This window comes from Narcine bancroftii, chromosome 4 (genome assembly GCF_036971445.1).
Source record: "Narcine bancroftii isolate sNarBan1 chromosome 4, sNarBan1.hap1, whole genome shotgun sequence".
Taxonomy (NCBI): domain Eukaryota; kingdom Metazoa; phylum Chordata; class Chondrichthyes; order Torpediniformes; family Narcinidae; genus Narcine; species Narcine bancroftii.
Genome location: NC_091472.1, coordinates 200,849,267 through 200,875,796, shown reverse-complemented (window position 1 = coordinate 200,875,796; position 26,530 = coordinate 200,849,267). Strand labels below are relative to the sequence as shown.

The window sequence follows — 26,530 nt, the reverse complement described above, 5'->3', positions numbered from 1 at the left end:
ACATCTCAAGGAAAGGGGATGTAGTGATAGAGTGCTATCACCATAAGGAGTCAGGGATGGAGTGTGTTGCATCTTGGGAATGCTTTTGCATCTTGGGTAGATTCAAGATGGATGCCTTCACATGAGATCTGGCCTGTGTATGTTCTGTCTTTAGTGCTGTTTGTTTAGTTAATAAATCTAGTTGTTTTAAAAAGAACCCAAGATGTAAAAAGGTTGTTTCCCATGGTGGGGAAGACCAGGGCAAGAGGGCACAACTTCAGCATGAAGGGCACCCACTTAGAACAGAAATGTGATGGAATTTCTTCATCAAGAGGGTGGTAAATCTGTGGAATTTGTTACCACAGGTTGTGGAGGCCAGGTCATTGGGTGTATTTAAGGTAGAGATCAATAGATTCTTGATTAGCCAGGGCATGGAAGGTTATGGGAAGAAGGCCAGGCAGTGGGGCTGAGTGGGAAAATGGATCAGCTCATGATAAATGGCAAGTCAGCAAGAAGCTTAGGGCCACTGGCACAACATGACACAGTGAGACTCAGAGATTCCAACACTTGGGACTTGATGAGCTGAATAGCCTATATCTGCTCCTATGTCTTATGGTCTCATCCCAAAGCCAAGTAGGTAGATTACCCCTTCATGTTGCTGGGTGGTAGAAGAATTGCAGGTGTTTCCATGGATGAGAAAGAAGTGGGGGAATGGGATTGGAAGACTTGAGGGGTGGAGTAGCCTGCTATGGCACAAGGAAATATTTTTAAAAATGTTCATTTTGAATGGAATCAGAGTATTGTTTCTCCAGTTATGACTCTCTTTCTGAAATTGCAGCAAAGAAGTTCAGATGGTGCAATGTATCAGACATAGAGCAGCGGAAATGCGCTGAGCTCGCCAAAGCTCTACAGGCAGTCTTACCTCCCAGGGCAAGGAACTCATTCGTCAAGCTGTCTTGCATTAAAGTGCACAATGTTAAGGACTGCATCAAGAAAATATGGGTAAGGAACGTTCTCTCAAAGAAATGAATGTGCTTGCACCTGACACCCGGTCATACCACACTGAAGTGCTTCACAGGGATGTACCCTCCTCAGTCACTGAGGTAGGAAGGTTATCAGGGTGAATGGACCAGTCACTGATGAAGTCACAGCCTGCTTGGGCATTAACTGGAGGAACAGCACATCATGTTCCTCCTAGACCGCCTTAAATCTGATGGCATGAACATTAATTTCCACATGTTAGGTAACCCTGATTCCTATTTGATTCCATCTCTTTGCCTACTCCTGAACTTATTTCTCCTCTCTCCCTTTCTCTCTCTCTAACATTCCCTTTCTTTCTCTCCCATTCTCTCTCTCTTGCTCTCTCTCTAATTTTTCTATCTAATATTCTTTCTAATAGCGCCCCCTCTCTTTGTCTCTCCTCCTCTCACACCTGTTGTCCTATGCCTTTATTACCACTGGGCCCCTCCCCCAGTTTCTTTCCCTCTCTATATCTGTAATCTCTCCTCTTCTATCTTAGACTTGAATAAGGGTTTACACCTGAAACATTGACTGACCATTTCATACCCACGGATGCCGTCTGACCTGCAATTCTTTGTTTGCTCAGGATTGCAGCGTCATCAATCTTTATGTTTCTCCAGTTATTCTGTTTTTTTATTTATTTGTTTGTTCCTGCACCTGATGTTGATGTCATTGGCAATGCCAGCATTTATTGTTCACTTCCTGATTGTTCATTGAGAAGTAATTCAGGTCAGGCCCATTGGTGGGATGGGAGTTATACTGGTCCTAGGTCTCCAGTGAACTGGGTACTCTTTGCAACACTGACCAGTTTGGCAGTCACCATTACAGGCTTGGTTCCAGATTACTCGAGTGTAAATAGTTCCACCAAGCTCAGGAAGCCAGGCTATTATTTCCTGGGTAACAAGTGAGGCAAGATGAGCAGTGGTGGGTCAGACAATCTTCCTTTAAGATCATAAGAATATAAGAAATAGTGGGAGTGTGGAACAACTTGCCAGCTGAAGTGGTGAATGTGGGCTCAATTTTAACATTTTAGAAGTATTTGGACAGGTACATGGATAGGAGGGGTATGGATGGCTATGGACAGGGTGTAGGTCAGTGGGACTAGGCAAACAAATGGTTTGGGACAGACTAGAAGGGCCGAAAGGGCCTGTTTCTGTGTTGTAATGTTCTATGGTTCTAAGTCCAAATGATCTCTAAGTGAATAAAGAATAAAGGAGCAGGAATAAGCTATCTGGGCTGTCGAGCCTGCACTGCCATTCACAGTGATCATGGTTGATCTGACGATAGGCTCATCTCCACCGACCTGCCTTTTTAAATTCCCTGACTATTTAAAAATCTATCCAATCTTGTCTTAAATATATTTACTGAGGTCACCTCCACTGCTTCAATTAGCAGCGAATTCTGGGAACAGCAGTTCCCCATTGAAGATTAAAAGGTTTTGATTGCTATAGATCAAGGGTGTCAAACTCAAATTCACGGAGGGCCAAAATTAAAAACTTGGACTAAGTCGAGGGCCGAACTAAATATTTATTGAAAATTTTCAACAACATCTGCATGTTTTCTCTTCTTTCAACATATGTAATGTTAAACTTTAGGATATAACTTTAGGAGGATAATGTTACAGGTCAGGAGTAGGTAGCTCAAGTTCACCCTTTGCTTGACTTGAGGGAAACATATTTGGTCCCTGTGGAGATGTAGTCAGCATTCACAGGCTGTGTCCATTTTGGCCTGCATCAGGACTCAGCATTTCCTGCTCACTCCTCAGGCTCTAGGCCTCTATTCACCCTCGACCCACCATCCCTCTACCTGACCAGTCCTTTACCCAACCTCTACTCACCCCTCACTCCACTCGCTCTGCCTCTACCCACCCCATCCTATACATGCCCCTCTACTGCCTCTCCCCTCAACCTGTTCCTCCCTCTACCCGTCTCTCACCCTCTAATCACCCCTCCCCTACTCGCCCTGCCCCTCCCCTTTTACCTCTTCCCTATCCACCCCTCCTTCTACTCATCCCTCCCTCTAACTGCCCCTCGCACCACCATAACTTCCCCTACCCATTACTCCTCACCTACACCCTCTGCCCACCCCTGCTTACCCACCCACTCAGGCCCAGTGCGCTGCCGATCAGCCTTTGCGGACAGCCACCATCTCTCTCTTCACGTGCAGGGCCGAACCAGCCGTCCCTGGGGTCCGCGCAGGTGCAAGCGCTGAAGGCCGTGGCAACCGGGAGAAGTGCGCTTGTGCTGTGGAAGGGCCATCCGGTGCCAGTCGCGCAGGGCTCACGGTGCCCGGGGGCCGTGCGCAGCCTGCCATGCCTGTCGCGCCGACAGGAAATCACAGGCGCTCGCCCATCCGCCGCACCGCTCGACAGGTGGGAGAAGTGACTGGTTGTGCGGGGAGCCTTCCAACTGGCTTGCCGGCTGATGACATCGACAGACTTCTCGTGTTACAATTTCTCGTGTTACAATGGGGAAGGATGTGCAATGAACGGGGAGGATGGTGGGGGTGACATTACTCGCTGCAGGGCGGGCCACCTCTAATATATTTTTGAAATGATCTTGCGGGCCAAATATAATTATATCGCGGGGGGCCAGAGTTTGACATGTGTGGTATGGATTATTAAGAACTGAAGCAGTAGGACATAAATATAGTAATTTAATCCATTTAATAAAACATGGTCAAAATTAAATTTTTCGAAAGTGGCAAATAGATAAGCCATTCCACCCAATCAAAAGCCTTCTCTCCATCTAAAGAGAGAACACATTCAGGGGCAGGAGTGGAAGTAAATATAAAACATCCAATAAATGGTGTATGTTAAAATAAGAATAACAGTTTTCAAAAAAATTGGTTTGATCTTCAGAAATGATTAATGGTAAAATATTTTCCAATCTATGGGCCAATATTTTAGACAAAATCTTTATATCAGGATTAAGTTAAAGAATAGGCCTATAAGAAGCACATTCAAGGGGATCCCTCTTTCTCAGAATAAGAGAAGTACAAGCTTCATTAAAGGGTGATGGAAGGTTCCCTTGTTTAAATGAGTCATTGAACACAGAACTTAGTTGGAGCACAAGCAATTTGGAAAAGAATTTTAAACTTCAGTGGGGTACTTATCAATGGGGTACTCATCAAGGTTGTCCTTTAAGTCCATTAGTTTTTGTCTTGGTATTGGAACCTCTTGCAGTTAGCTCTTTTAGAGATTTTTTAGCGATCCATCGGAATGGCATCGGACAAAAGGTTTCCATGTATGCAGATGATCTTTTGCTTTTTGAATCTAATCCAGATATTTCTTTACCAAGTATCTTGGCTTTATTTTCTTGTATTAGTCAGTTTTCTAGGTACAAGTTTAATCTGCATAAATGTGAACTTTTACCTTTAAATGGTTTTATACCAAGATATTCTAATTTTCCTTTTAAGGTTGTGAAGGGTCAATTTACCTATCTCGATATTACAATTACTAGGAGTTATAAATATCTTTTTAAAGAAAGAATTTCTACTTTATTTAATCAGGTCAAGTTACTATTATCAAGATGGTTACCTTTATCTATTTCCACGACTGGCTGCATCAATTCTATTAAAATGAACATTTTACCTAAATTTTTGTATAATTTCCATGGATACTAATTTTCATTCCCAAATCCTTTTTTGACTCACTCGATTCGATTATATCTTCCTACATATGGCAAGGAAAACACCCCCATTTAAATAAAGCTCATCTTCAAAAAGCTAAAAGGAATGATGGATTGGCATTTCCTAATTTTAGATTTTATTATTGGGAGGTCAATGTACGTAATTTGCTTCTTTTGTTACCTTTTGATAATCTACTTGACCACTTTCCACGGGTAGAAATGGAACTGAATTTTACTATAAATTTTTCTATGTTGTCACTTCTTGGGTCTTTTTTTTATCCTTTTCTTTATATAAACTAACTGATAATCTGATAATGAGACATAGTTTGAGAATATGGGAAAAGCAGTTCTTCCTCATCTCCATCCTAAATCTACTACCCTGGATCAGAGATTATGTCCCCTAGTTCTGCTCTCCCCTACCAATGTAAACAATTTACTTCAATCTTATTTATTCCAGTAATAAATTTATACATTTCTATAAGATTCCCTCTCATTCTTCTAAACTCCAGAGAGTACAGTGCCAGACGACTCAATCTCTCCTCGTAGGTTAACCCCTTCATGTCTGGAATCAACTAGGTGAACCTCCTCTGCAGCATCTCCAAAGCCAGTACATCTGTCCTCAAGTAAAGAGACCAGAATTGTACACAATACTCCACATGTGGCTTTGTACAGTTGCAGCACAATCTCCCTGCTCCTAAATTCAATCCCTCCAGCAATGATGGCCAACATTCCATTTGCCTTCTTGATAACCTGCTGCACCTGCAAACCAACCTTTTGCGATTCATGCACAAGCACTCCCATGTCCTTCTGCACGGCAGCATGCTGTCTTTTAAATAATATTCTGATCTTCCATTTTTCTTTCCAAAGTGGATAACCTCACATTCGCCAACATTGTAGTCTATCTGCCAGACCCTTGTCCACTCACTTAACCTATCTATATCTCTCTGCAGACTCTTCGTATCCTCTGCACAATGTGCTTTTCTACTCAATTTAGTGTCATCGGCAAGCTTAGATATACCCTGTCCCCTCTTCCAGATTGTTAATGTATATCGTGAACCAATCCTCTATCCATGCTAATATATCACCCCCAATTCCATGCATCCTTATCTTCTGTATAAGTTTCTAATGCAGAAATCCACTCAGACCTGCTCAGAGTTCAGAGAATTTTGGTAAATTATCACCAAAGCTTCAACTATAATTTCTGCCATTTCTTTCAATACCCTGGCATGCATTCTATCTTCAGACCCTCAGGTTTTCTGAGTACATCCTCTTTAGTGATAGTTATTACCTCTAGGTCCTCACCTCCCGTCACATCCATAACATCGGTCTTTGCCCTGGGTCGCACAACCTCTGGTCACAAGACAAAGGATAACATTCATAAATAATACATGAAATGAACTCCATGGTGGTGTTCTTATGCTACTCTTGCTTGGTGCTAATTGATCTTCCATTTCATTGGAATCATATGCTCTGCCATCTGTTCTATACATGGCTATATTAATGTTAGAGATACCTGTTGGTCTGTTCAGAGAAGAAATCTTTGTACTGCATGAGGCATTTTACATTAAATAAACTTAATATTGGGAGATTCTCAAACCAGGAAGGCACGAGGCCACAGTCATCTAAAACCGAGAAATTTCTTCTCTCGATGGATGGTGATCCTGTGGAATTGTTGACCTGAAGGGCTGTGGAGACTGGAGCATTTAAAGCATTTGAAGCAGAGATAGATAAATATTTGAAAGGTTGGGGAATTGAAGATTCAGGAGGAGTTGGGACCAGCATTGAACAGCCATGATCATGTTGAATGGTGGGCTGGGCAGGCTAGAAGGGCTGAGCAGCCTTCTTTACTCTCATCTTCTTGTCCTCTTTAGAGGGATCTTGGTGGGATGAGTGTGAGTGGGTTATTTTGGTCAGCGAAGGCTTGTTTCTGCACTGTGTGACCCTGTGACTCTATGAGCAATGGGACTAAACAAAATGTTCCTTCCACAGGGAAATACAGCAGATGCAATGTCCTTGGATGCTGCTGACACTTATACTGCTGCTACCCTGTACGACCTCACCATTGTGGCAAAAGAACTGTATCAGGAGGGTGAGCTGCTTGTCGGATTCATATCGCACCAACTGTGTGAACTGTGTGTATGGTCAGTGCTTCAGGGAACCTCCCACTCTGCGACCTCGGTTTGAAGCTCATTCTCTGGAAAATGTTGGGAACTTATTTTTGCTGAAGGAGTTTGTTCGTACATGACCAGGATTCAGCCACAGCACAGGTTGGATGGGATTTAGAGCTGCCCATAAAATTGGTCTGAATTGGTAGCGACTAGAAGCACAGTCGTGGATAATGGGGTGTAATATATGGTGTGTTTTTTGTGAAACTGGTCAATTAAATGACATTGACCAGAATTTCTAATAAGGGGTTAGTGCAAGGCAGTGCATTGAACTGAGTTCAAGTTCATATCCATATTGTCTGACATATACAACCAGATGAAACAGTGTTTCTCCGGACATGGTGAACATGTGCACAAGAACGCGCTCATACACATACACAAACAAGCGCATGATAACCACACACACACACACACACACACACACACACACACACACACACACACACATATAGATAGATAGAAATAAAAATAAATATTTTGGAATATTTGCTAAGTTAAGTATGCTGTTCCTCAATCTCAGCGGGAAGAAGCTATTTCCCAGCCCGGCAGTCCTGTGATTGATGCTCCTATACCTCCTTCCTGATGGTATTGGGTTAGTCATACTGTGCACTGGATGGAAAGGCTCCTCAATAATTCTTTAAGCCTTATTTAAGCATCACTCATCTCTAAAGATCTGTCCTGGGGCTTCCATGTCAATACAATCATGAAGAATGTTCGCCATCGGCTAGACTTTGTGAGGAGTTTGAGGAGATTTGGGATGTCATCAAAGGCTCTTGCAAGTGTCCACAGTAGAGCACTCTGTCCAGTTAAATCCCTGTCTAGTAAGGAGGTGCCAATGTACAGGACAGGAAAAGACTACAGAGAGTTATAAACTCGGCCTGTGCCATCATGTGTCTTCACTCCATCCATAGGAGGTAGTGTCTGAAGAAAGCAGACTCTATCCTCACAGACACCTACCACCCAGCTGAAACCCTCTTCACTGTTACCATCGGGAAGGACGTATATTAACCTGAACACCCAATGGTACAAAAACAGTTTCTTCTCCTCTGAATGGCCAATGAACCCCAGACTCTGCCTCACTTTCTCTTCTTTTGTACTAAATAATTTAGAGCAATATTTGCACCTGTGATGCTGCCACAAAACAATATGTTCATGACAATAAATTCTGATTCTGATTCACTCGTTTGAATGTCATCAATAAAGGAAAGGGAGACCCCAGTGATCAACTTGTCCATTTTGATGATCCTCGTGTGTTGACTTCCAAGGCAATGAGCCATGATCTTCTCGAAACATAGAAACTTGGATTGTGAGGGAGCCATTCAGTGCATCAGGACTGCTCCAGACTTCAACATAATCATGGCTGATCAGCCGGAATTCAGTGCCGCGTCATGTCATTTGGTCCTTTTCCAACTTTGGCTGCAGATTTGGCCTGAACCATGTTCTACACCAGGCATTTTCACAGGTTCGTGTTTTACTCCGGAAAGAATTTCTTCCTCAACTTAGTGACCTACCCCATATCCTGCTGCAGTGACCCCAATTCCATTCATCCCCACCCTCAGGATACTTCCTGTATCTTGCTGGTCCAGTGTTGTCAGCATTTTATCCAAGAATCCTATATCCTCCTGTTCTCCACTATTTTTACTTTCTTTAATACATGTTCCGAGATATTTTTCTAATTTCCCGCGACTCTTGGCAACTTTCAATGCTTTAGCTTTTAATTTTTTTTTGAGAAAATTGTGCTTTCATCATTCTTTTTCTTATCTTCACAACAATAATTTTATTAATAACTATTCATATCATAAAACTTCTTACTTAACTCTAAACTTAACTCTAACTTTAAAAAAAAATTATTTAATTGTTTGCATTATTAAAGGAAAAAATGAATAAAACATCAATCAAATATCCATAGCCAATGAGACAAAAAAAGTACTTTTATATATTTTCTCCTTATTTCCCCCTCCCACCCAAAAGAAAGAAAAGGAAAGAAAAGAAAAAAACACTTACCATTTAATAAACAATAATAATACAATTTTTGCATATTATCAATTAGAAATGTATTTGGAAAAGAGACTGGGAGCAGATTTGAGACTCTCTAAACAAAGTCAATTTGAAGATATAATAACAGATATCATTGTTGTTAAGAAATTTATTACTGATATGTATATAAAATTACAAGAGACTGTAAAGAAAGTAAGATTTATATAAATCAAAAATCAGATGGAGAAAGATTTAAATATACAAATTCAGGACCTGATTTGGTCAAAATTATGTTATGAAAGTGTAATGAATACAGTAAATGTTAGATATCAAATGGTTCAATATAACTTTCTTCATCAATCGTATTATACGCCACATAAGTTAAATGGACTTAATCCTAATTATTCCAATGCGTGTTTTCGATGTGCGAAAGAAATAGGGACTTTTTTGCATTCAGTGTGGTTTTGTGAAAAAGTGGAAAGGTTTTAGAATGAACTGAGTTTATTATTAGGGTAAGTTATGAAGATAAAGATACCAAAGGATCCAAGAATATTTTTACTTGGAGATATTTATGAAAACGATATAAAATTGAAATTGGACAAATACCAAGAAAATTATTGCAAAAGTAACTGCAAAAAAATGTGTCACGATATCACCGAAAGATGATAGAGAAGTGTTATTAAGTAGATGGCGTAATGTGATGCAAAATTGTAAAATTACTGATAGTTTAAGGAATCAAGCTGATAATTTTGATAGTATTTGGAAACCATATATGGATTTTATGGATAATTTTCCATCTACCTCGTCTATATTATCCACTCCTCTTAATTAGTAATCTTTAATAACAATTAATGATTGTCTATGCTTTAGCTTTTAATTTGACACCATCCTTCACTTCCTCTGCAATCTGTGGCTATCTCTCCTTCCCTCACTCTCCTCCTTTACACTGGAACGTACTCTTGTTGAACGCTGCAAGAGATCTGCTTGAAAGTCCTCCACCATTCCTCAGCTGCCCCACCTTGCACTGGCCATTTCCCCCCTCATCCCATTGAGGTCTCCTTTGTTTAATCCAGTGGTTTTCAAAGTTCTTCTTTCCACTCACATACCACTTTAAGCCAATGGTGCTCTGTGATTAGTAAGGGATTGCTTAAGGTGGGATGTGGGTGGGAAGGGAAATTTGAGAACCACTGCTCAAGACCCAATTGTTACTGAAATATTTTGCTTGAGAAAAATTGTGATTAGCCCATTTCTTAATTTAAAAAAAATTAAATTTAGACAAACGGCACGGTAACAGGCCATTAAGACCCATGAATCCGTGCCACCCAATTTACACCCAATTAACCTACAGCCCTGGTACGTTTTGAACAGTGGGAGAAAACTGGAGCCCACAGGGAAAATGTACGCAGACCCGGAGAGAACGTACAAACTCCTTACAAACAGAGCAGGATTCGAACCCCAGTCCCGATCGTTGGTGTTGTAAAGGCATTGCGCTAACTGCTAAGCCAACCGTACTGCTCCTTTGGAGTTATGAAACTGTGCATGTAACGAGTCAACAAGGTACAATTAAGCCAATGAATTTCAAACTTTTTCTTTCCACTCACATGCCATCTTAATTAATCCCTTACTAATCGCAGAGCACCTATGGCATAGAGATTTCTTAAGGTGATATGTGAGTGGAAAGAAAAAGTTTAAAAACCACTAGTTTAATCAAATCCCCTTCTGGAGTGCTCACTTTGGGCCTCTGCCTTTGGCAATGTACCACATTTGTTTCATGAAGAAACACACAACCTTACAATGAGCAGTCCCTGCTCTGTTGCTTAATAAGATCTTGGCCAGTCCAACTGTAACCTCACTTTCACATTTGCATTGACCAGCAGTAACCGTACATTCCCAAGTTTAAATAGAACCTGTCCACCTCTATCATGTGCAAAGCCCCAATACTCCTATGGCCTCTTTGGACAACATGCTCTTGAGAGGAACGTTGTGTCAGCCCAACCTGATTTAATTCTTTGAGGATGTAACAAAGCACATTGATGAAGGTAGAGTGATGGATGTAGTGTATATGGATTTCAGTGAGGTATTTGATAAGGTTTCCCATGCAAGGCTCACTTAGAAAGTAAGGAAGTATGGAATCCAGGGAGGCCTTGCTTTGTGGATGCAGAATTGGCTTGCCCAGAGAAGGCAGAAGGGTGGTTGTAGATGGTTTGTTTTCTGCTTGGAGGTCGGTGACCAGTGGTGTTCCACAAGGATCTGTTCTGGGATCCCTCCTCATGGTAATTTTTATAAATGACCCGGTTGAGGAAGTGGAAGGTTACAAGTTTGTAGATGACACGAAGGTTGGTGGTGTTGTGGACAGACTGGAGGGTTGCCAGAGGTTACAGTAGGGCATTGAAAGGATGCAGAGCTGGACTGAGAAGCGGTAGATGGAGTTTAACCCAGAAAAGTGTGCAGTGGTTCATTTCAGTGGGTTAAATTTGACGGCAAAACACAATGTTAATGGGAGGGCTCTGAACAGTGTGGACGAACTGAGAGATCTTGTGGGCCATATCAACTCAGAGCTGTGGCACAGGCTGATAGTGTTGTTAAGAAGGTGTATGGTATGTTGGCCTTCATTAACCGTGGGATTGAGTTCAAGAACTGTGAGGTAACGTACAGCGATATAAGACCTTGGTTAGAGCCCACTTGGAAAATTGTGTTCAGTTCTGGTCATCTCACTGCCAGAAGGATGTGAATAGTATAGAGAGGAGATTTACAAGGATGCTGCCTGGATTGGAGAGCACACCTCATGACAGGGGTGGCCAAACTTGCTTTACATAAGAGCCACATACAATAAACTTCAGGTGTTTGAGAGCTGCAAGACATGACAAAATATTACACATGCGTTTTTACTCTTACATGCACATTTTGTTACAAAAATGTAAAATTTAAATTAAGAAATACATGTATGTAATAATATTTATTCATATATGTAGTTTTTAAACTGCTCATTTGCATTAGTTTCAATAATCAAAAGTTCTCATATTGTATACACTCGTGTAATAGTCAAATTTTGTGGACCAACTTTGAGGGTAAAATTTAGGGCGTTGACTGTTACACACATACTACTTTTGACTGCAGTAAGTACCTGCATCGTTTGGGTGTTGGCAGCCCATGGGTGGGCGAGTGGTTGGGACCAGGTGGTAAGTCCATGATCTGGGCATTGGGAGCTTGGATGAGTTGACGGGGCTGCATGGTAAATACACGGTCAGGCATTGGGAGCTCCAGAGGGTGGGTGGCCTGGGCCTAGTCGAGAGTTTGCAGTCGGGACATCAGAAGCTGAAATGGGTGGGTGGTCGGGACGGGTGGTAAGACTGCGGTGGGGTAGGGGGGGTGGTCTGGAGATCAGACAGGCACAGACAGCCAGAGCCTAGGAGAGAGAGAGTGCCCAGTCAGCGTGTCAGGATCTCAGACGGGAGGGTGGCTGGGGCCTAGGGGAGAGTCCCCAGTTAGGTCATCAGGAGCTCCAGAGGGTGGACATCCAGGGCCAAGGCAAGAGTCTATATTCAGGACGTCAGGATCGCTGGTGGATGGGCGGCTGGGGCCTGGTCGACAGATGGTAGTAGGGACATCAGGACCTTGGATTGGCAGGCAACCATGGCCTAGGAGAGAGACCGCAGATGGGGATCAGGAGCTTGGATGGGCAGGCAACTGGAGCCTAGCCTAGCTGAGAGTCTGTGGTTGGGGTGTTTGGAGCTTGGATGGACAGCCAGGGCCTGGGAGAGTATCCGTGGGAGGACAGTCTGGATCACACTCTGCTAATTTCACTGCCCGCAACAGAGCCAGACAGGTCACAATCCCATGATCACAAGCCACGGCCACTCAAACTACCATTGTGAGCACCACCTCATGTGATTCCTGTCTCAGCCAACATATTTCTGTGAGCTGCATAGATCAAGAGGTGCGATTTGGCCACTCCTGCCTCATGAGGATAGGTTGAGTGAACTTTGTCTTTTCTCCATTGAGTGATAGAGGATGAGGGATGGCATGTTACAGGTGTACAAGATGATGAGAGGCGTGTGGATGGTCAAAGCCTTTTTTCCCAGGGCTGAAATAGCTAACACAAGGGGCCATAGTTTTAAGGTGCTTGGGAGTATGTACAGGGGGGATGCAAGAGGTAGGTTTTTCACACAGAGAGGGGTGGGTGCATGGAAGGTGCTGTCGGCAAGGGTGGTGGAAGCAGGTACAATAGGATCTTTGAAGAGACCATTAGATAGGTCCATAGAACAGAGAAAAATTAAGGTTATGCAATAGGGAAATATAGGCAGTTGTTAGAGCAGAAAGCCTGGCGTAGTGGAAAGTGTGCTGACTGGCTGCATCATGGTCTAGAAAGGGGACACCAAAACCCCTGAACGTAAAGCCTCAAAGAGGTTGTGGAGACAGCCCAGGACTATGTGTGTAACATAATATATTTTATGTTTTTTTATGTAGTCGGTAGAAAAGAAGTATGGAAGAAATCAGCTAAATTTGACTGCTTCACAGGGGTAGGGGTCCATAAACTTTTAGCAGGGTCCTAATGGGGCCACAGATTAAGAATAGCTGCCTTAGAATTTTAATTTAGTAGAATTAAAATTTTAAGTTCTTGGGAGTCACTATCTCGGGGGATCTTTCCTGGACCCAACACACCAATGGCATCATGAAGAAAGCACGTCAGTGCCTCTTATTCCTCAGGAGGTTTGGTATGACACCAGAAACCCTGGCAAATTTCTACAGAGGTGTGGTGGACAGTGTGCTGACCGGCTGCATCATGGTCTGGTATGGAGACACCAATACTCTTGAGTGTAAAGCCCTGGAAAAGGTAGTGGCCACAACCCAGGACACCACAGGCAAAACCTCTACAGCGAATGCTGCCGTCAGAGAGCAGCAGCAATCATCAGAGACCCTCACCACCCAGCACATGGTCTGTCCTCACTGCTGCCATCAGGAAAGAGGTATCGGTGCCACAAGACTCGCCCCACCAGGTTCAGGAACAGCTGCTACCCCTCCCCCATCAGACTCTTCAACAACAAACTCAATCAGGGACTCATTTAAGGACTCTGACGTGCACTTTATTGATTTTCTTTTGTTCTCTCATGTATTACACAGTCAGTTTGTTTACATTCATTATCTGTTTACAATTCTTTGTTTACATGATTACACTATGTACAGTTTATTTTTTGCTCTACCTGGTAATTCTGCCTCGCCCACAAGAAAAAGGGAATCTCAGGGTTGTACGTGATGCCATATATGAACTCTGACAATAAATCTGAAATTATTAGGTCGGCACAACACTGTGGGCCAAAGGGCCTGTTCTATACTGTAGATTTCTATGTTCTCTAGTGTTTGAGGGGCTGTTGGCCAGGACCCATCAACTCAGTGTCTAGTGTCTAGTGGCATTCCTTCCCCACTCAGCTTTTGCGTTGGCTGCACCGAACATCAGTGTGTACCTCAGCACTCCTTCCTGCAGCCTGGATTTGCCCTGTTCTGGGGCCACTCAGCCATCTCCCCCCCCCCACCCCACCCCAGTTCCTTACACACACCTCACCACATGGTCAGAATGCACCCCTGCATGTAGCTCACAAAGTCGGGGGCATGATGACCTGGATGTGTTGCCAATTCAGAACCCACCTCAACGACTCGCAGCATGGGGTTTGACTGGGATTGAACCCTGATGTCAATTCCTGCCTGGCTGCTGACAGGATCTCATCAATGGCAGGACTCCTGCCCAGATTACCCAGGACAATAGCAGTCACACAGCTGAGTGTAGACATTAGGAACTATGGTGCATGGACATCTCCTCCAAACTCCTGCAAGCCCTCTCTCCCTGAAAGAAGCTCCGTAGCCAGGGACCTGAGCTTCTCGAGCAGGCTGTGGGAAGCAAATCCTCTCAAAGGCTCTTTCAGCACCATGGAGAACCACAGTATGGAAGCTCTGGGATCATAAAGACATGGTAAATAGGAGCCCCTAATTCAGCACCTAATAGCCTGAATACACCTGAGATTGTCTGATCTTGGAAGCGAAGCAGGTTCAGGCCTGGTCAGTTCTTGGAGGGGAGACAGCCTAGGAACACCAGGTGGGTTTCTGTGAGGGGTGCTGGACAAAGTTGCAACTCTCTGTCTGCTTTAGGGTAGACAAAAGTCAAAGAATTTCATGTACATTATATCCTAAAATGTAGATTGACAATAATACTACACCTTTACCTTTACTTTCTACCCTATGCACCCATTCAACATATGGCTGATGGCTCATCTTCTATCTCAATGGCATCTTCCCTTCCCCTCCTTCTATCCAGTGGTGCGGTTTCCATTTGGAAGTTTAAGTTCAAATTTATTGTCACGTACCGAGATACAGTAAGTGCGTTTATTTTGCAAGCAGCCCACTGAGGTAACCCATACATAGTACATCATTGAAATATTGTACTTGTGCAGAGTTACAGAGCAGAGCATTGTGTGGAACAGTAGCAGCAAAGCATCTGGCCAGAAGTCAACACAAAGATCATTAAAGAAGCTCCCATTCACTGGGACCTTTGCTTAAATAGGGATCAAGCATGATCAAGGAACCCTACCATCAGGATCTTTGACCCAGTGCCATCATGAAGGAGGTACAGCAGCATCACAGTCAGGATTGCCAGGCTGGGAAATAGCTTCTTCCCGCAGGCTGTGAGATTGATGAACACGCTCCTTGGGTCTTATAAATAAATATGGAGTAAATTATTCTGAAATATTCATATATATTTCTTTTACATTATATTTTTATATACATGTGGGATTATATCCTGTGCATTTTCTGTGCGGACCATGGTGCAGAGAAATGCTGTTTTGACTGGTTGTATATGTGCATTTAGGTGATAATAAACTTGATCACAGGCAACATTTAAGTCTGCCTTCAATCAATTTCAGCAACTCACCGTTCACCATTCTTCTAGTATTGAATTCCACAGGCCACCTCCCTCGAAGTGAAGAAGCTTCTCTCCATCCCACTCCTAAATCCCTTTACCTGCACCCTTGGTTCCAGATGCCCAGATGGAAAGAACCTTCTCCATGTCCAGCTTCTACAACCCACTCAGTCTTTGCCAACTTTCACTGAGATCTGTTGGCATAGTGGTTAGCGCAATGCTTTTACAGCGCCAATGATCGGGACTTGACCTACGTTGTCTGTAAGGAGTTTGTATGCACTTCCCGTGTCTGTGTGGGTTTCCTCTGAGGGCTCTGGTTTCCTCCCACCCTTCAAAAACATAGGTGTGGTGTAATTGGGCAGCCCAGACTCATAGGGCCGAATTGGCCTGTTACCGTACTGTATGACTACATTTAAAAAAATTTAAAACTCCGTTTATCCTTCTGCACTTTGGTGCATACCAACCATAGAAATCTATTCAGTGCTGGATGAGCATCCGTGGAAGACAACAGATAGTTGACGTTTTGGGCCGAAACCTTCATCGGCATTTTGTTGACAGAGATGGGCAGATGGAGGAACTCAGCAAGTCAAGTTGCATCTGGGTGGGGGGGGGGGACTTTTTGGGACTTTCCTTCAAGGACAACGTGTGGGTTGCCTTCAGGAGAGGAAAGCATCTGATCTGGATGGAGTACCTGTCCGAGTACTGAAAACCTGTGCTGTCCACGGATATCTCCAACATCTCACTCCAGCAGCGAGAGGTAGACCTGTTTCAAGCAGGCATCAATCGTACCAGTGCCTAAGTAGAGTGCAGTAACCTGCCTAAATAACTATCGACCAGCGGCACTCACATCCATAGTGATGAAGCGTTTTGAGAGGCTGATGTTGAAGCATATCAGCTCCCGGAACGGTGGGACTGTCATATGTTGAAAGATTGGAGTGACTGGGCTTGTATACACTGGAATTTGGAAGGATGAGAGAGAACCTGATTGAAACATATAATAAGGGATTGGACACACTAGAGGCAGGAAACATGTTCCTGATGTTGGGGGAGTCCAGAACCAGAGGCCACAATTTTAGAATAAGGGGTAAGCCATTTAAAATGGAGTCGAGGAGAATCCTTTTCACCCAAGAGCTGTGGATTTGTGGAATGCTCTGCCTCAGAAGGCAGTGGAGGCCAATAATTCTCTGGGTGCCTTCAAGAAAGAGTTAGATAGAGCTCTTAAAGATAATGGAGTCAGGGGATATGGGGAGAAGGCAGGAATGGGGTACTGATTGTAGATGATCAGCCATGATCACAGTGAATGGCGGTGCTGGCTCGAAGGGCCAAATGGCCTGCTCTTGCACCTACTGTCTATTGCCTGTCTGAGTGGCGACATGGATCCATTCTGATTTGCCTACTGCAGCAACAGGTCTACGGCAAATGCCATCTCACTGGCCCTACACAAAGCCCTGGAACATATGGACAGCAAATATACATACATCAGGATGCTCTTTATCAACTACAGTCCAGCATTTAACACCATCATCCCCTCAAAACTGATCAGCAAACTCCAAGATCTTGGAATTAACACCTCACTGTGTAATTGGATCATGGATTTCCTCACCTCCAGACCACAATCAGTGAGGATTGGTAAGAACTTCTCCTCCACAATCTCCATCAGTACCAGACTACTACAGTGCTGTGTTCTTAGCCCCCTGCTCTACCCACTTTTCTCATCATACCTAAATGATTTGTTATGTGCACGGTTTCAGAACTCCAAAGGAAATGGGCCAATGGCAATTTTTCTCAAGCAAAATATTTAAGTGACAATTGGGTCTAGAGCAGTGATTCTCAACCTTCCTTTCCCACTCACATCCCATCTTAGGCAATCCCTTACTAATCACAGAGCACTGATGGCACAAGGATAACTTAAGCTGGAATATGAGTTTGGGGTGGCAGTTTGAAAACCACAAGGAACGCTACTGTCAGAGAGCAGCAGCAATCATCTGTTCTCACTGCTACCATCAGGAAAGAGGTGTTGGTGCCACAAGACTCGCCCCACCAGGTTCTGGAACAGCTGTTTACCCCCCACCTTCAGACTCCTCAATGACAAACTCAATCAGGGACTCATTTATGGATTTTTTGCACATTATTTTTTTTAACTGAATATTTAGTTCTTCTGTATTTGCACAATCAATTTGCTTACAACCCTTTCTTTGTTGACATTTCCCTTTTTTGTATACATATCTTTCTTCTTGTGTACAGTTTACAGTTACTGTTAAGTAGAAATTCTGCCTGTCTCGCATGTTTGTATAGTGACAATAAATTTGAATAATCATTCAGCACTGACTAGTTGGGACGAATGGCCTATTTCTGTGGTCCAGTGTTCTATAGTTTAAGACATTAATTTTCTCCCAGTGTGGATTGACCTCAAACCTTTGACCTCGTGTTGCTCTGCCAGGTGGCTGTCTGTACTCCGTTGCGGTGGTTCAAGACGGAAGCCTTGACCTTCGGCAGCTGAAGGGCAAGAGGAGCTGCCATGATGGTGCCTGGCGGACTGCCGGCTGGAATATCCCACTTGGTTTCCTACTGTCTCACGGCTACCTGCAGCGGCGAGATGACCAGACGGTGGCTGAAGGTAACTTGGTGTCCAGTCTGAGCCAGTGTTTGTGGGGGCTCAGTGGGGAACATGTACGGGTGATGTCTCCCTGAACCAGTCGGGGGATCAAAGCCACGGGCAATATGCTCAAACTCGTCATTTAGCCTGGAGGTTAGCTTAAAGTTATCACAGCACCAGCGATCCGGGTTCGAATCTGGCATTGCTCATAAGGTGTTTGTACGTTCTCCCCGTCACCCCGTGGGTTTTCATCAGGTGCTCTGGCTTCCTCCCACATTCCAAAGATGTATGGGGTTGGTAGGTTAATTGGTCATGAGGGTGTATTTGAGTGTTGTGGGCTCGTGGACTGGAAGGGCTGTTACTATGGCGAAGCTCTAATTTTAAAACCCAGTAGAAAGAATTAAAATGAGGGTTGCCCATTCAGGACAGATGAGGAAATCTATCTTCACCCAGAGTTATGCAGAAGGGTTCCAGAGTTGACCAGCTTAGGTAACACCCCAGTGCTTTGTTGCAGAGACTTTTCAAACCACCTCAATTGTTGTAAAATGTTTCTTGAAGACATATGTGAATGAGAAGGGAAGGTTAAGAATCACTGCTCTAAACCCAATTGTTACTGAAATATTTTGCTTGAGAAAAGTTGTCATTGGCCCATTTCCTTTGGAGTTATGAAATCGTGAACATAACAAGTCAATTAGGTACAATTAAAACAGTGGTTTTCAACCTTTTTCTTTCCACCCACATGCCACCTTAAGCCATCCCCTTCTAATCACAGAGCACCGATGGCATAGGGATTATTTAAGGTTGATTGTGAGTTTGGGGGGGCTGTTTGAAAACCACTGCTCTAAACTCATCCTGTCCGTGCATCCATCTAAATATTTCTTAAACATTGCAATAGAACCTGCCTCAACCACCTCCTCTGGTAGCCCATTCCACACACTGTGTGAAAAGGTAATCTCCCTGCAGTTATGTTCAATTCACTTTGCAATCAAACAAGAACATTCTGTTCACTGTCCTAAGGATTTGCTCTGCCTGCATATAAACCTCTTGAAACCAAGCAACATGATTCCTGGGTCATTTTTGCATCCTTGAGCTCTGTAATCACTCCCCTTTTATGAAAGAATTCCTGCCCATAGGATCCAGTGGATCCTGGAGATCAGAATGCCAAACTGGTCCAGTGGCACAATGTTAAGGATTGAGATCTACAGGAGATTTAGTGGCATCTGAGCAGGGCTGGGAGGAGTGAATGGCCGAAGTACGTAGACATGAGAAAATTGTCATGCACATTGTATGATGTACAAGTGCACCGAAAGTTGTAGTTGCTGAAGCCAGATAGATACTTTGTAAAAGAAACTGCAATAGTATAATAAACAATAAATACTAAAAGTAGATAGATAAGAAATATTGACTGTGAACCCAATGGCAAAATATGTAACTGAGTAATAGGCACTTGTGAATCTACAGAGGTCATCTACTGCATCCATTGCTCCCGCTGTGGTCTCCTCTACATCAGAGAGACTGGACGCAGACTGGGAGATCGTTTCGTTGAGCACCTCAGCTCTGTCCGCTGCAATAGTGTGGATTTCCCCATGTCCATTCATTTCAATTCCTTGTCCCATTCCCTTACCGGCAAGTCTGTCCATGGTCTCAAATACTACCAGACTGAGACCATCCGCATATTGGAGGAACAACACCTCATCTTCTGACTGGACACCGTCGTCCAACCAGGTGGCATTAATATCAACTTCCTTGGCTTTCCTTAAAACGCACCACCCCCCCACCACCATCACCCTTCTTTACCTGTCATCTCTCCTGTCTTCTTTTGCATAGACATGATAAATTCTCACATAGTCCCTTGTCATAGTCAATTAACACCTGTTGTTGGTCTGGATTCCTCACTCATTGTTTGAATTCCGAGACTTTATGATATTTCTTGCTTCTGCCTTTTCTGATTTTTCCTTGAAGAAGGGCTCAGGCCCGAAATGTTTATATCTGTCTCCTATAGATACTAAATAGACCATAGTCCCTCCAGCATTTTGGTATGTTTACTACAATCCCAGCCCATTGTGTTTCAAATAGTGCAAGCAGTCCTTTTGTCCTGTTGGAGGGATCAGTATAACAAGGGGAGGTTCAAGAACCTGATAGCTGGAGGAAGATGTTCTTAAACCTTGAGGTTCTAATCTTCAGGCTTCTACCTTCTGTCAGAAAGGAAGAGGTTGTGATCGGGGAGACGAAGATCCTTCGTGATGTTGGTGGCCCCTCACATAGATGCCTTCAATTACTTGGTCTTTAAGGCTGGACCTGCCAATAGGAAGATAGTTCCTCTGCTGATTGTAAGGAGTTTGTAGGTTATCCCAGTGTCAGCGAGATCCAGTTCTCTATCACACACCAAAAACCTATGTGGTTAGTAGGCTACATCAGAGAGACTGGACGCAGACTGGGAGATCATTTCGTTGAGCACCTCAAGGGCCAGAAAGGCCTTCCACCATGTTGTCGGGTTTCAAGGGCCAGAAAGGCCTTCCACCATGTTGTCGGGTTAAAAAAATGAAAATCATGGATAAGTTGAGTTCCTTAGCATGTGTGCTTATTGCACTTGACCCTAGTACCTTCTTGTATAACTCCCTTTGGGAACATGCTCCTCCTCTCCATTGAGGTTGAAATGGATGTCAACTGACCTGACCCTGTGCCCCGATCTCTCAATTCTCCACAAGGTGTAGCATCATCTTCAGTACATTTTGCCACCTGAATAATGAACTGGAAAGGAGTGCCAGCATTAGGAAATCAATCCCTCTCAGAGCCCTGTACCCAGATGTCACTGAGCAACAATTGGGATATTCCACATGTTAATCAGATAAATATGTTTGTGCGCACAGAGGGTACAGCACGGGACACGCAAGCAGAGGCAGAGTGAGGAGGGACTGTGCCAAAACTTAATTCAGCCCTACAAGTCCGTGCCGCCCAAATTACATCCCATTAACCTACACCCTGGTACGTTTTTAAAGGGTGGGAGGGAACCGGAGAAAACCCAGGCAGACATGTGGAGAACGTACAAACTCCTTACAGACAGCGTGGGATTCGAACCCAGGCCTGGTCCCGATCATTGGTGCTGTAACAGCATGGCACCTATGCTAACTGTGCCGCCCTAGAGGAATTTCTTCAGCCAGAGGGTGGTAAATCTGTGGAATTTCTTGCCACAGGTGGTTGTTGAGGCCAGGCCATTGGGCGTATTTAAGGAAGAAATTGATAGATTCCTTATTAGCCAGGGCATCCAAGGTTATGGGGAGAAGGCCGGGCAGTGGAGCTGAGTGGGAAAATAGATCAGCTCATGAGTGAATGGCGGGCAGACTCAATGGGCTGAATAGCCCGTTTCTGCTCCAAGGTCTTATGGTCTTAAATAGTCTTTTGTAGTTCAGCTTGTTAATAGTCCCAGCAATCTTAAACACCCTCTTCCATTTCCCTGCTGCAGGAGATCATAGTCTCTCAATGTTAGACACAATGCTCTCCTCGAATTATTTTCCCTTCCTGTAAAACTAAAGTCCATTGTAGTGATGAACTCGATAAATCCCTTCAAGGTAAAGTCGATGCCTTCTTGTCAAGAGTATCAAGGTCAAGAGTATAAGACAAACTTAATTGATTGAATGGTCTTGTCCTCAAAGCCAGAGAATTAGAGTTAGTCCAGTCTCTGGATCCCAAGATCACTCCTCAGGTGGAGGAGTGATGTGTGCCATTGGTTCCTGAGAGGTTGATAGTCAACATCAGAGTGAGGCCTTGCATAGGCCCACATCAGACAGATCTGCTCTAAGCACTCGACGGTCTCATTAATGCTGCACTGGAATTTGTGCCTTATATTTGCACCTTTGTGTTGTAACTACCAGTATCTCTGTGTTCTGTGTATCCGTAGTTTTGTGTTGTGGGGACTTGCACCTGTGCTGTGTGTATATGTACCTCTGTTGTGAGTACCTGTAGCTTGGTGTTGCGCATAACTGAGTTGTGTGCACCTGTAACTCTGGGTCACGTGTACCTGTAACTCTGGGTCACGCGTACCTGTAACTCTGGGTCATGTGTACCTGTAACTCTGGGTCACATTTACCTGTAACTCTGGGTTACGTGTACCTATAACTCTGGGTCACACATACCTGTAACTCTGGGCCATGTGTACCTGTAACTCTGGATCACTGGCTTCCATCACGCTAGATCAAGGTAGCCCTCACCAACTCTCCAGATCGATGATGGACCTTGGCGTAAATGGTCACGTGATGAGTTGCCTGTTCAACTATGAGATCACGGAGTGCTTCATCCACCCCGACACGGGGAAGTGCTACTCCCTCACTGTAAGCCCAGTAAACCACAAAGTCTCTTTGGCCTCGAAGTCCCAAATGGCAGATGTCTGCAGATACTGTACAGTGACTCTGAGTGGGGGACAGACTACAAGGACTTTAAACTCTTCATGATGCCACAGCTTTGTACTGCCATGTTGCTGGGGCTGGACTTTCAATACCACTTTAAAAGTGTCACAATGTAGTACAATGCATCTCAACCACCACCCCCCCACCCCCCACCCCCACTGTCTGTAACCAACATTTTTTAAAATACCCACTGATTGACCCACGGAACCCACCCCACCCCCCACCCTCTCCTCCCATCGTTTCCAGCCAGCAACCCACAGACTTCCCACCATGCACAACCTGCGGGCTTTGAACCCTCAAGATCACCCCTCCATCGCTGTTCGCTAACCCCATCCCCAACTGTAAACCTGTTGCCACCAAAAGTAAGTGATACAGTGCCAGGGACAGGGCCTTTATTAGTTCAGAGGTATTGCGACTACTGAATGTGGGGATCATTGTGGCCATCACCAGCCCCTGGAAAGCCCAAGTGGTGGATGTAAAGAATAGAGAGAAACACAGAATGGTCATTATAGATACATGTAGTTGGAGATGTACCCTCTTACCCATGTATCCGATGTGGTCAATCAAATCGCTCAATATCGGGTATTCTCCACTATTGATTTAAAGTCGGCATACCATCAGCTCCCAATCCACCTGGAGGACTGTCATCCTTTGAGACAGATGACCGCTTCTACCATTTCCTGAGGGTACCCTTCAACTTCACCAATGGGGTCTCGGTCTTCCAGTGGGAGATGGATCGAATGGTAGACCAGTACGAGCTGCAAGCCACATTCCCATATCTGGACAACATCACCATTTGCGGCCATGACAAAAAGGATTGTGATCCCAATCTCCAAACATTTCCTCCAGACTGCCAAACTCTTTAATGTTACATATAGTAAAGATCAGTGTGTGTTTCCCGTAGCCTGTCTTGCTATCCTTGGCTGTGTCATAGAGAATGGAGTCATTGGCCCCAACCATGACCGAATGCACCCACTCCTGGAACTCCCCTTTCCCCACAGCTTCAAGGCTCAGAAAAGGTGCCTGGGCTTCTTTTCCTACTGTGCCCAATGGGTACCCAATTATGCAGACAAGGCCCACCCCCCTTGTCAAATCCACCTCCTTTCCCCTGATATCAGAGGCCCGTACACCCTTCAGCCGCATCAAGGTGGATGCTGCCAAGGCTGCAATACATCTGATTTCACCCTGAATGCTACCCTTAACAGGGAGCCTTTTTCTCCCACACCCTCCAGGGCCCAAAAATGTGACCTCCCTCTGTCAAGAAGGAGGCCCAGGCCATTGTCAAGGCAGTACAGCACTAGAGACACTACCTCGTTGGCTGACCGACCAACCTGCAGCTTGTGAAATATAAAGTGTTCACAATCACTACTCTGGAGACAAAGTCTTGGAGAACAGGTTCAGGTTTATTTCGAGTCTGCAGAGTCGGGTGTCCCTGGTCTGGAGACACACTGGAGGTTCAGAATCATCACTCTTTTGTACAGACCTGCGCTTAACATCACCCCACTTTCATTTATCTTCTTCCAATCAGAATCCCAATACATTACAACATTCTGCTTCTCCCTTCCATCAATACAGGTATCACTCAGTTCCTCCCTCTTCATACATCGCAAGTTATGTTAATTAGTTCATTCCCTCCTTAGGGGCGTCTAAGTTAATATTCATATCTCTATTAAGCAAGTGCAGTACTAGCTATAGACTACCTTAGGTCACTGCACCAGCCTGAACCAGATCCTTGCATCCTTGGGGCTCCTGATAACAAGAGGCCTACTAGCTAGTATTGTCTGTTTTCAAGCTCTCATCAACATTCTTTGCATTCCATCCCTTTTCACAGAATGATGAGAGTTTAATCATCTTCAACCATATTCCACAAGTTGCTTTCATGTTCAACAACCAGCAGCGAGGTAAAATAAAAAACGACAAGATATTGAGGTGGAGAATTGAACTTTCCAACTACAGTCACAATATCTTGTACCTGCCCAGGAAACTCAATGATCCTCCAGATCCCCTATCCCATGGAACGTGCCAGCGTACAAATACAATGGTTTCAAACTCGCCACAACGACCTCTGCCACCCCAGGGTCACCAGATTCTTCCACTTTATCAAAGCCCACAACATACCTTACTCCATCAAGGAGATCTGGACCATGACCAGAAATTGTCATGTCAGTGCAGAGTGCAAACTGTACTTCTATTGACCAGACAGAAACATCTGATAAAGACTACCTGCTCCTTTGAACACCTTGAGCATTGATTTCAAGGGGCCCCTCCCCTCCTGGGGGGGGAGAAAATGTCACTGTATATGTGTGAAAAGGAAAAAGTGTGTATCATGGCTAATGTGATTTATGGTGTGAAAAATAAAAAATTTAAAAAAAAAAGGGGGCCCCTCCCCTCCTCTGTAGATGGGGAAAGGTTGTGGTTTTCACCAGGGGTTGGGCCTTGTCTGCATAGTTGGGGACCATTGTGCGTGATATGAAAAGAGTCCCAGGCACCTTTTTAAAGCCTTGGGGTTCTGTGGTAGAGATAATTCCAGGAGGGGGCGGATGCACTCAGGGTCGGGGCAATCACGCCACGATCCACCACGTACCCCAGGATCGCCAGCTGCTCTGTGCTGAACACGCACTCCTTCTGGTTGTATGTTAGGTTGAGGGCTTTCACAGTGGCCAGGAATCTCCACAGGTTGTCGTCTTGTTCTTCCTGGTCATGCCCGCATATGGTGACATTTTCCAAGTATAGGTATGTGGCTTTTAACCCATTGTCATCCACCATGCGACCCATTTCCCTTTGGAACACCAACACCCTGTTTGTGAGACTGAGGCTGAAAGGGACCTGAAGAAATTGATACAGTTGACTGTTAGCCTCAAATGCCGTGCAGGGCTGATCCTTTTGGTGGATAGGGATTTGATAGTACGATGACTTGAGATCTATGGTCGAGAAGATCCTGTATTTTGTGATCATTCACCAATTCGGGGCTGGGGGTAGGCATCTAATAAGGTGAATGGACTGATGGTTTTACTGTAGCCTCTTTATCAGCAGCATCTGTACCCTCCATGGACTATTAATGGGCTCCATTATGCCCTCCCTCAGCAACCGTTCCACTGCAGACTTAATGAATCACCTGTCCTCCGGGCTGCACTGTCTACTCTAAGTGGTCACTGGTCTAGAGCCTGGGGTGAGGTTTTGGAACAGTGGGGGAGCAGGAACCCATAGGGTAGCCAGGCTGCAGGTTGGTAGCGTGTGATTGGGCCTCTCCAGGAAGGAGGGCAGGACTTCCCTGGTTGTTCCTGACTGAACGGGGGATGGGGGCCATCAAACTGCATTAGAACCCCTTTTAGCTGGCACTGAAAATCCAATCGCAAAATGATGGGGCACAGAGATGGGGCATCACCCCCCCCAACCACAACCTCCCCCCATCCGCCACCATCATTAAGTTCACAGAGCATTTCCAAGAGATTTCTGTCGTGAGGGACTCAGAGGCTAGTGTCACCCGGCATTTTGCATGGGACACGGTCAGGGAAAACCGTTCAGAAGTCCCAGGGTGTATGAAATTCTTGGTGCTCCCCATGTTGAGCAGGCAACCCGTGGTGTGATCGTTTACCTCTATGACCATTATGGAACATTCCAGCTGGAGTATTTGACTCTGGTCCAAGATGATTGAGGCAATCATCGGTTCGCAGTCTGACCCGCTGCTGCCAAGTTGTTGAGTCGATGGCCACCGAGATGACTGCCCAGGAGATCGGGAAAATGGCCACCCACAGTGTGGCCCAGAAATGAAGCTGACAGTGACAGCCCTCCTTGTCATGACGTGGGCCTGGAAGTTTGGTTCTCCACAACCAGAAGTGACGACTGGAGCT

The 26,530-nt window shown here is 44.6% G+C and overlaps 1 protein-coding gene across 1 annotated transcript in view; it reads left to right on the top strand.

Annotated features, from left to right (window-relative positions):
- Window positions 1-26,530, top strand: part of sxph (saxiphilin) — a 184,933-nt gene that overhangs the window by 69,309 nt on the left and 89,094 nt on the right. Inside the window, exons 3-5 of the mRNA XM_069933630.1 lie at window positions 818-981; window positions 6,618-6,717; window positions 18,121-18,297. Of these exons, the coding sequence (XP_069789731.1) occupies window positions 818-981; window positions 6,618-6,717; window positions 18,121-18,297 (441 nt within the window). The remainder of the gene's footprint in view (window positions 1-817; window positions 982-6,617; window positions 6,718-18,120; window positions 18,298-26,530) is intronic.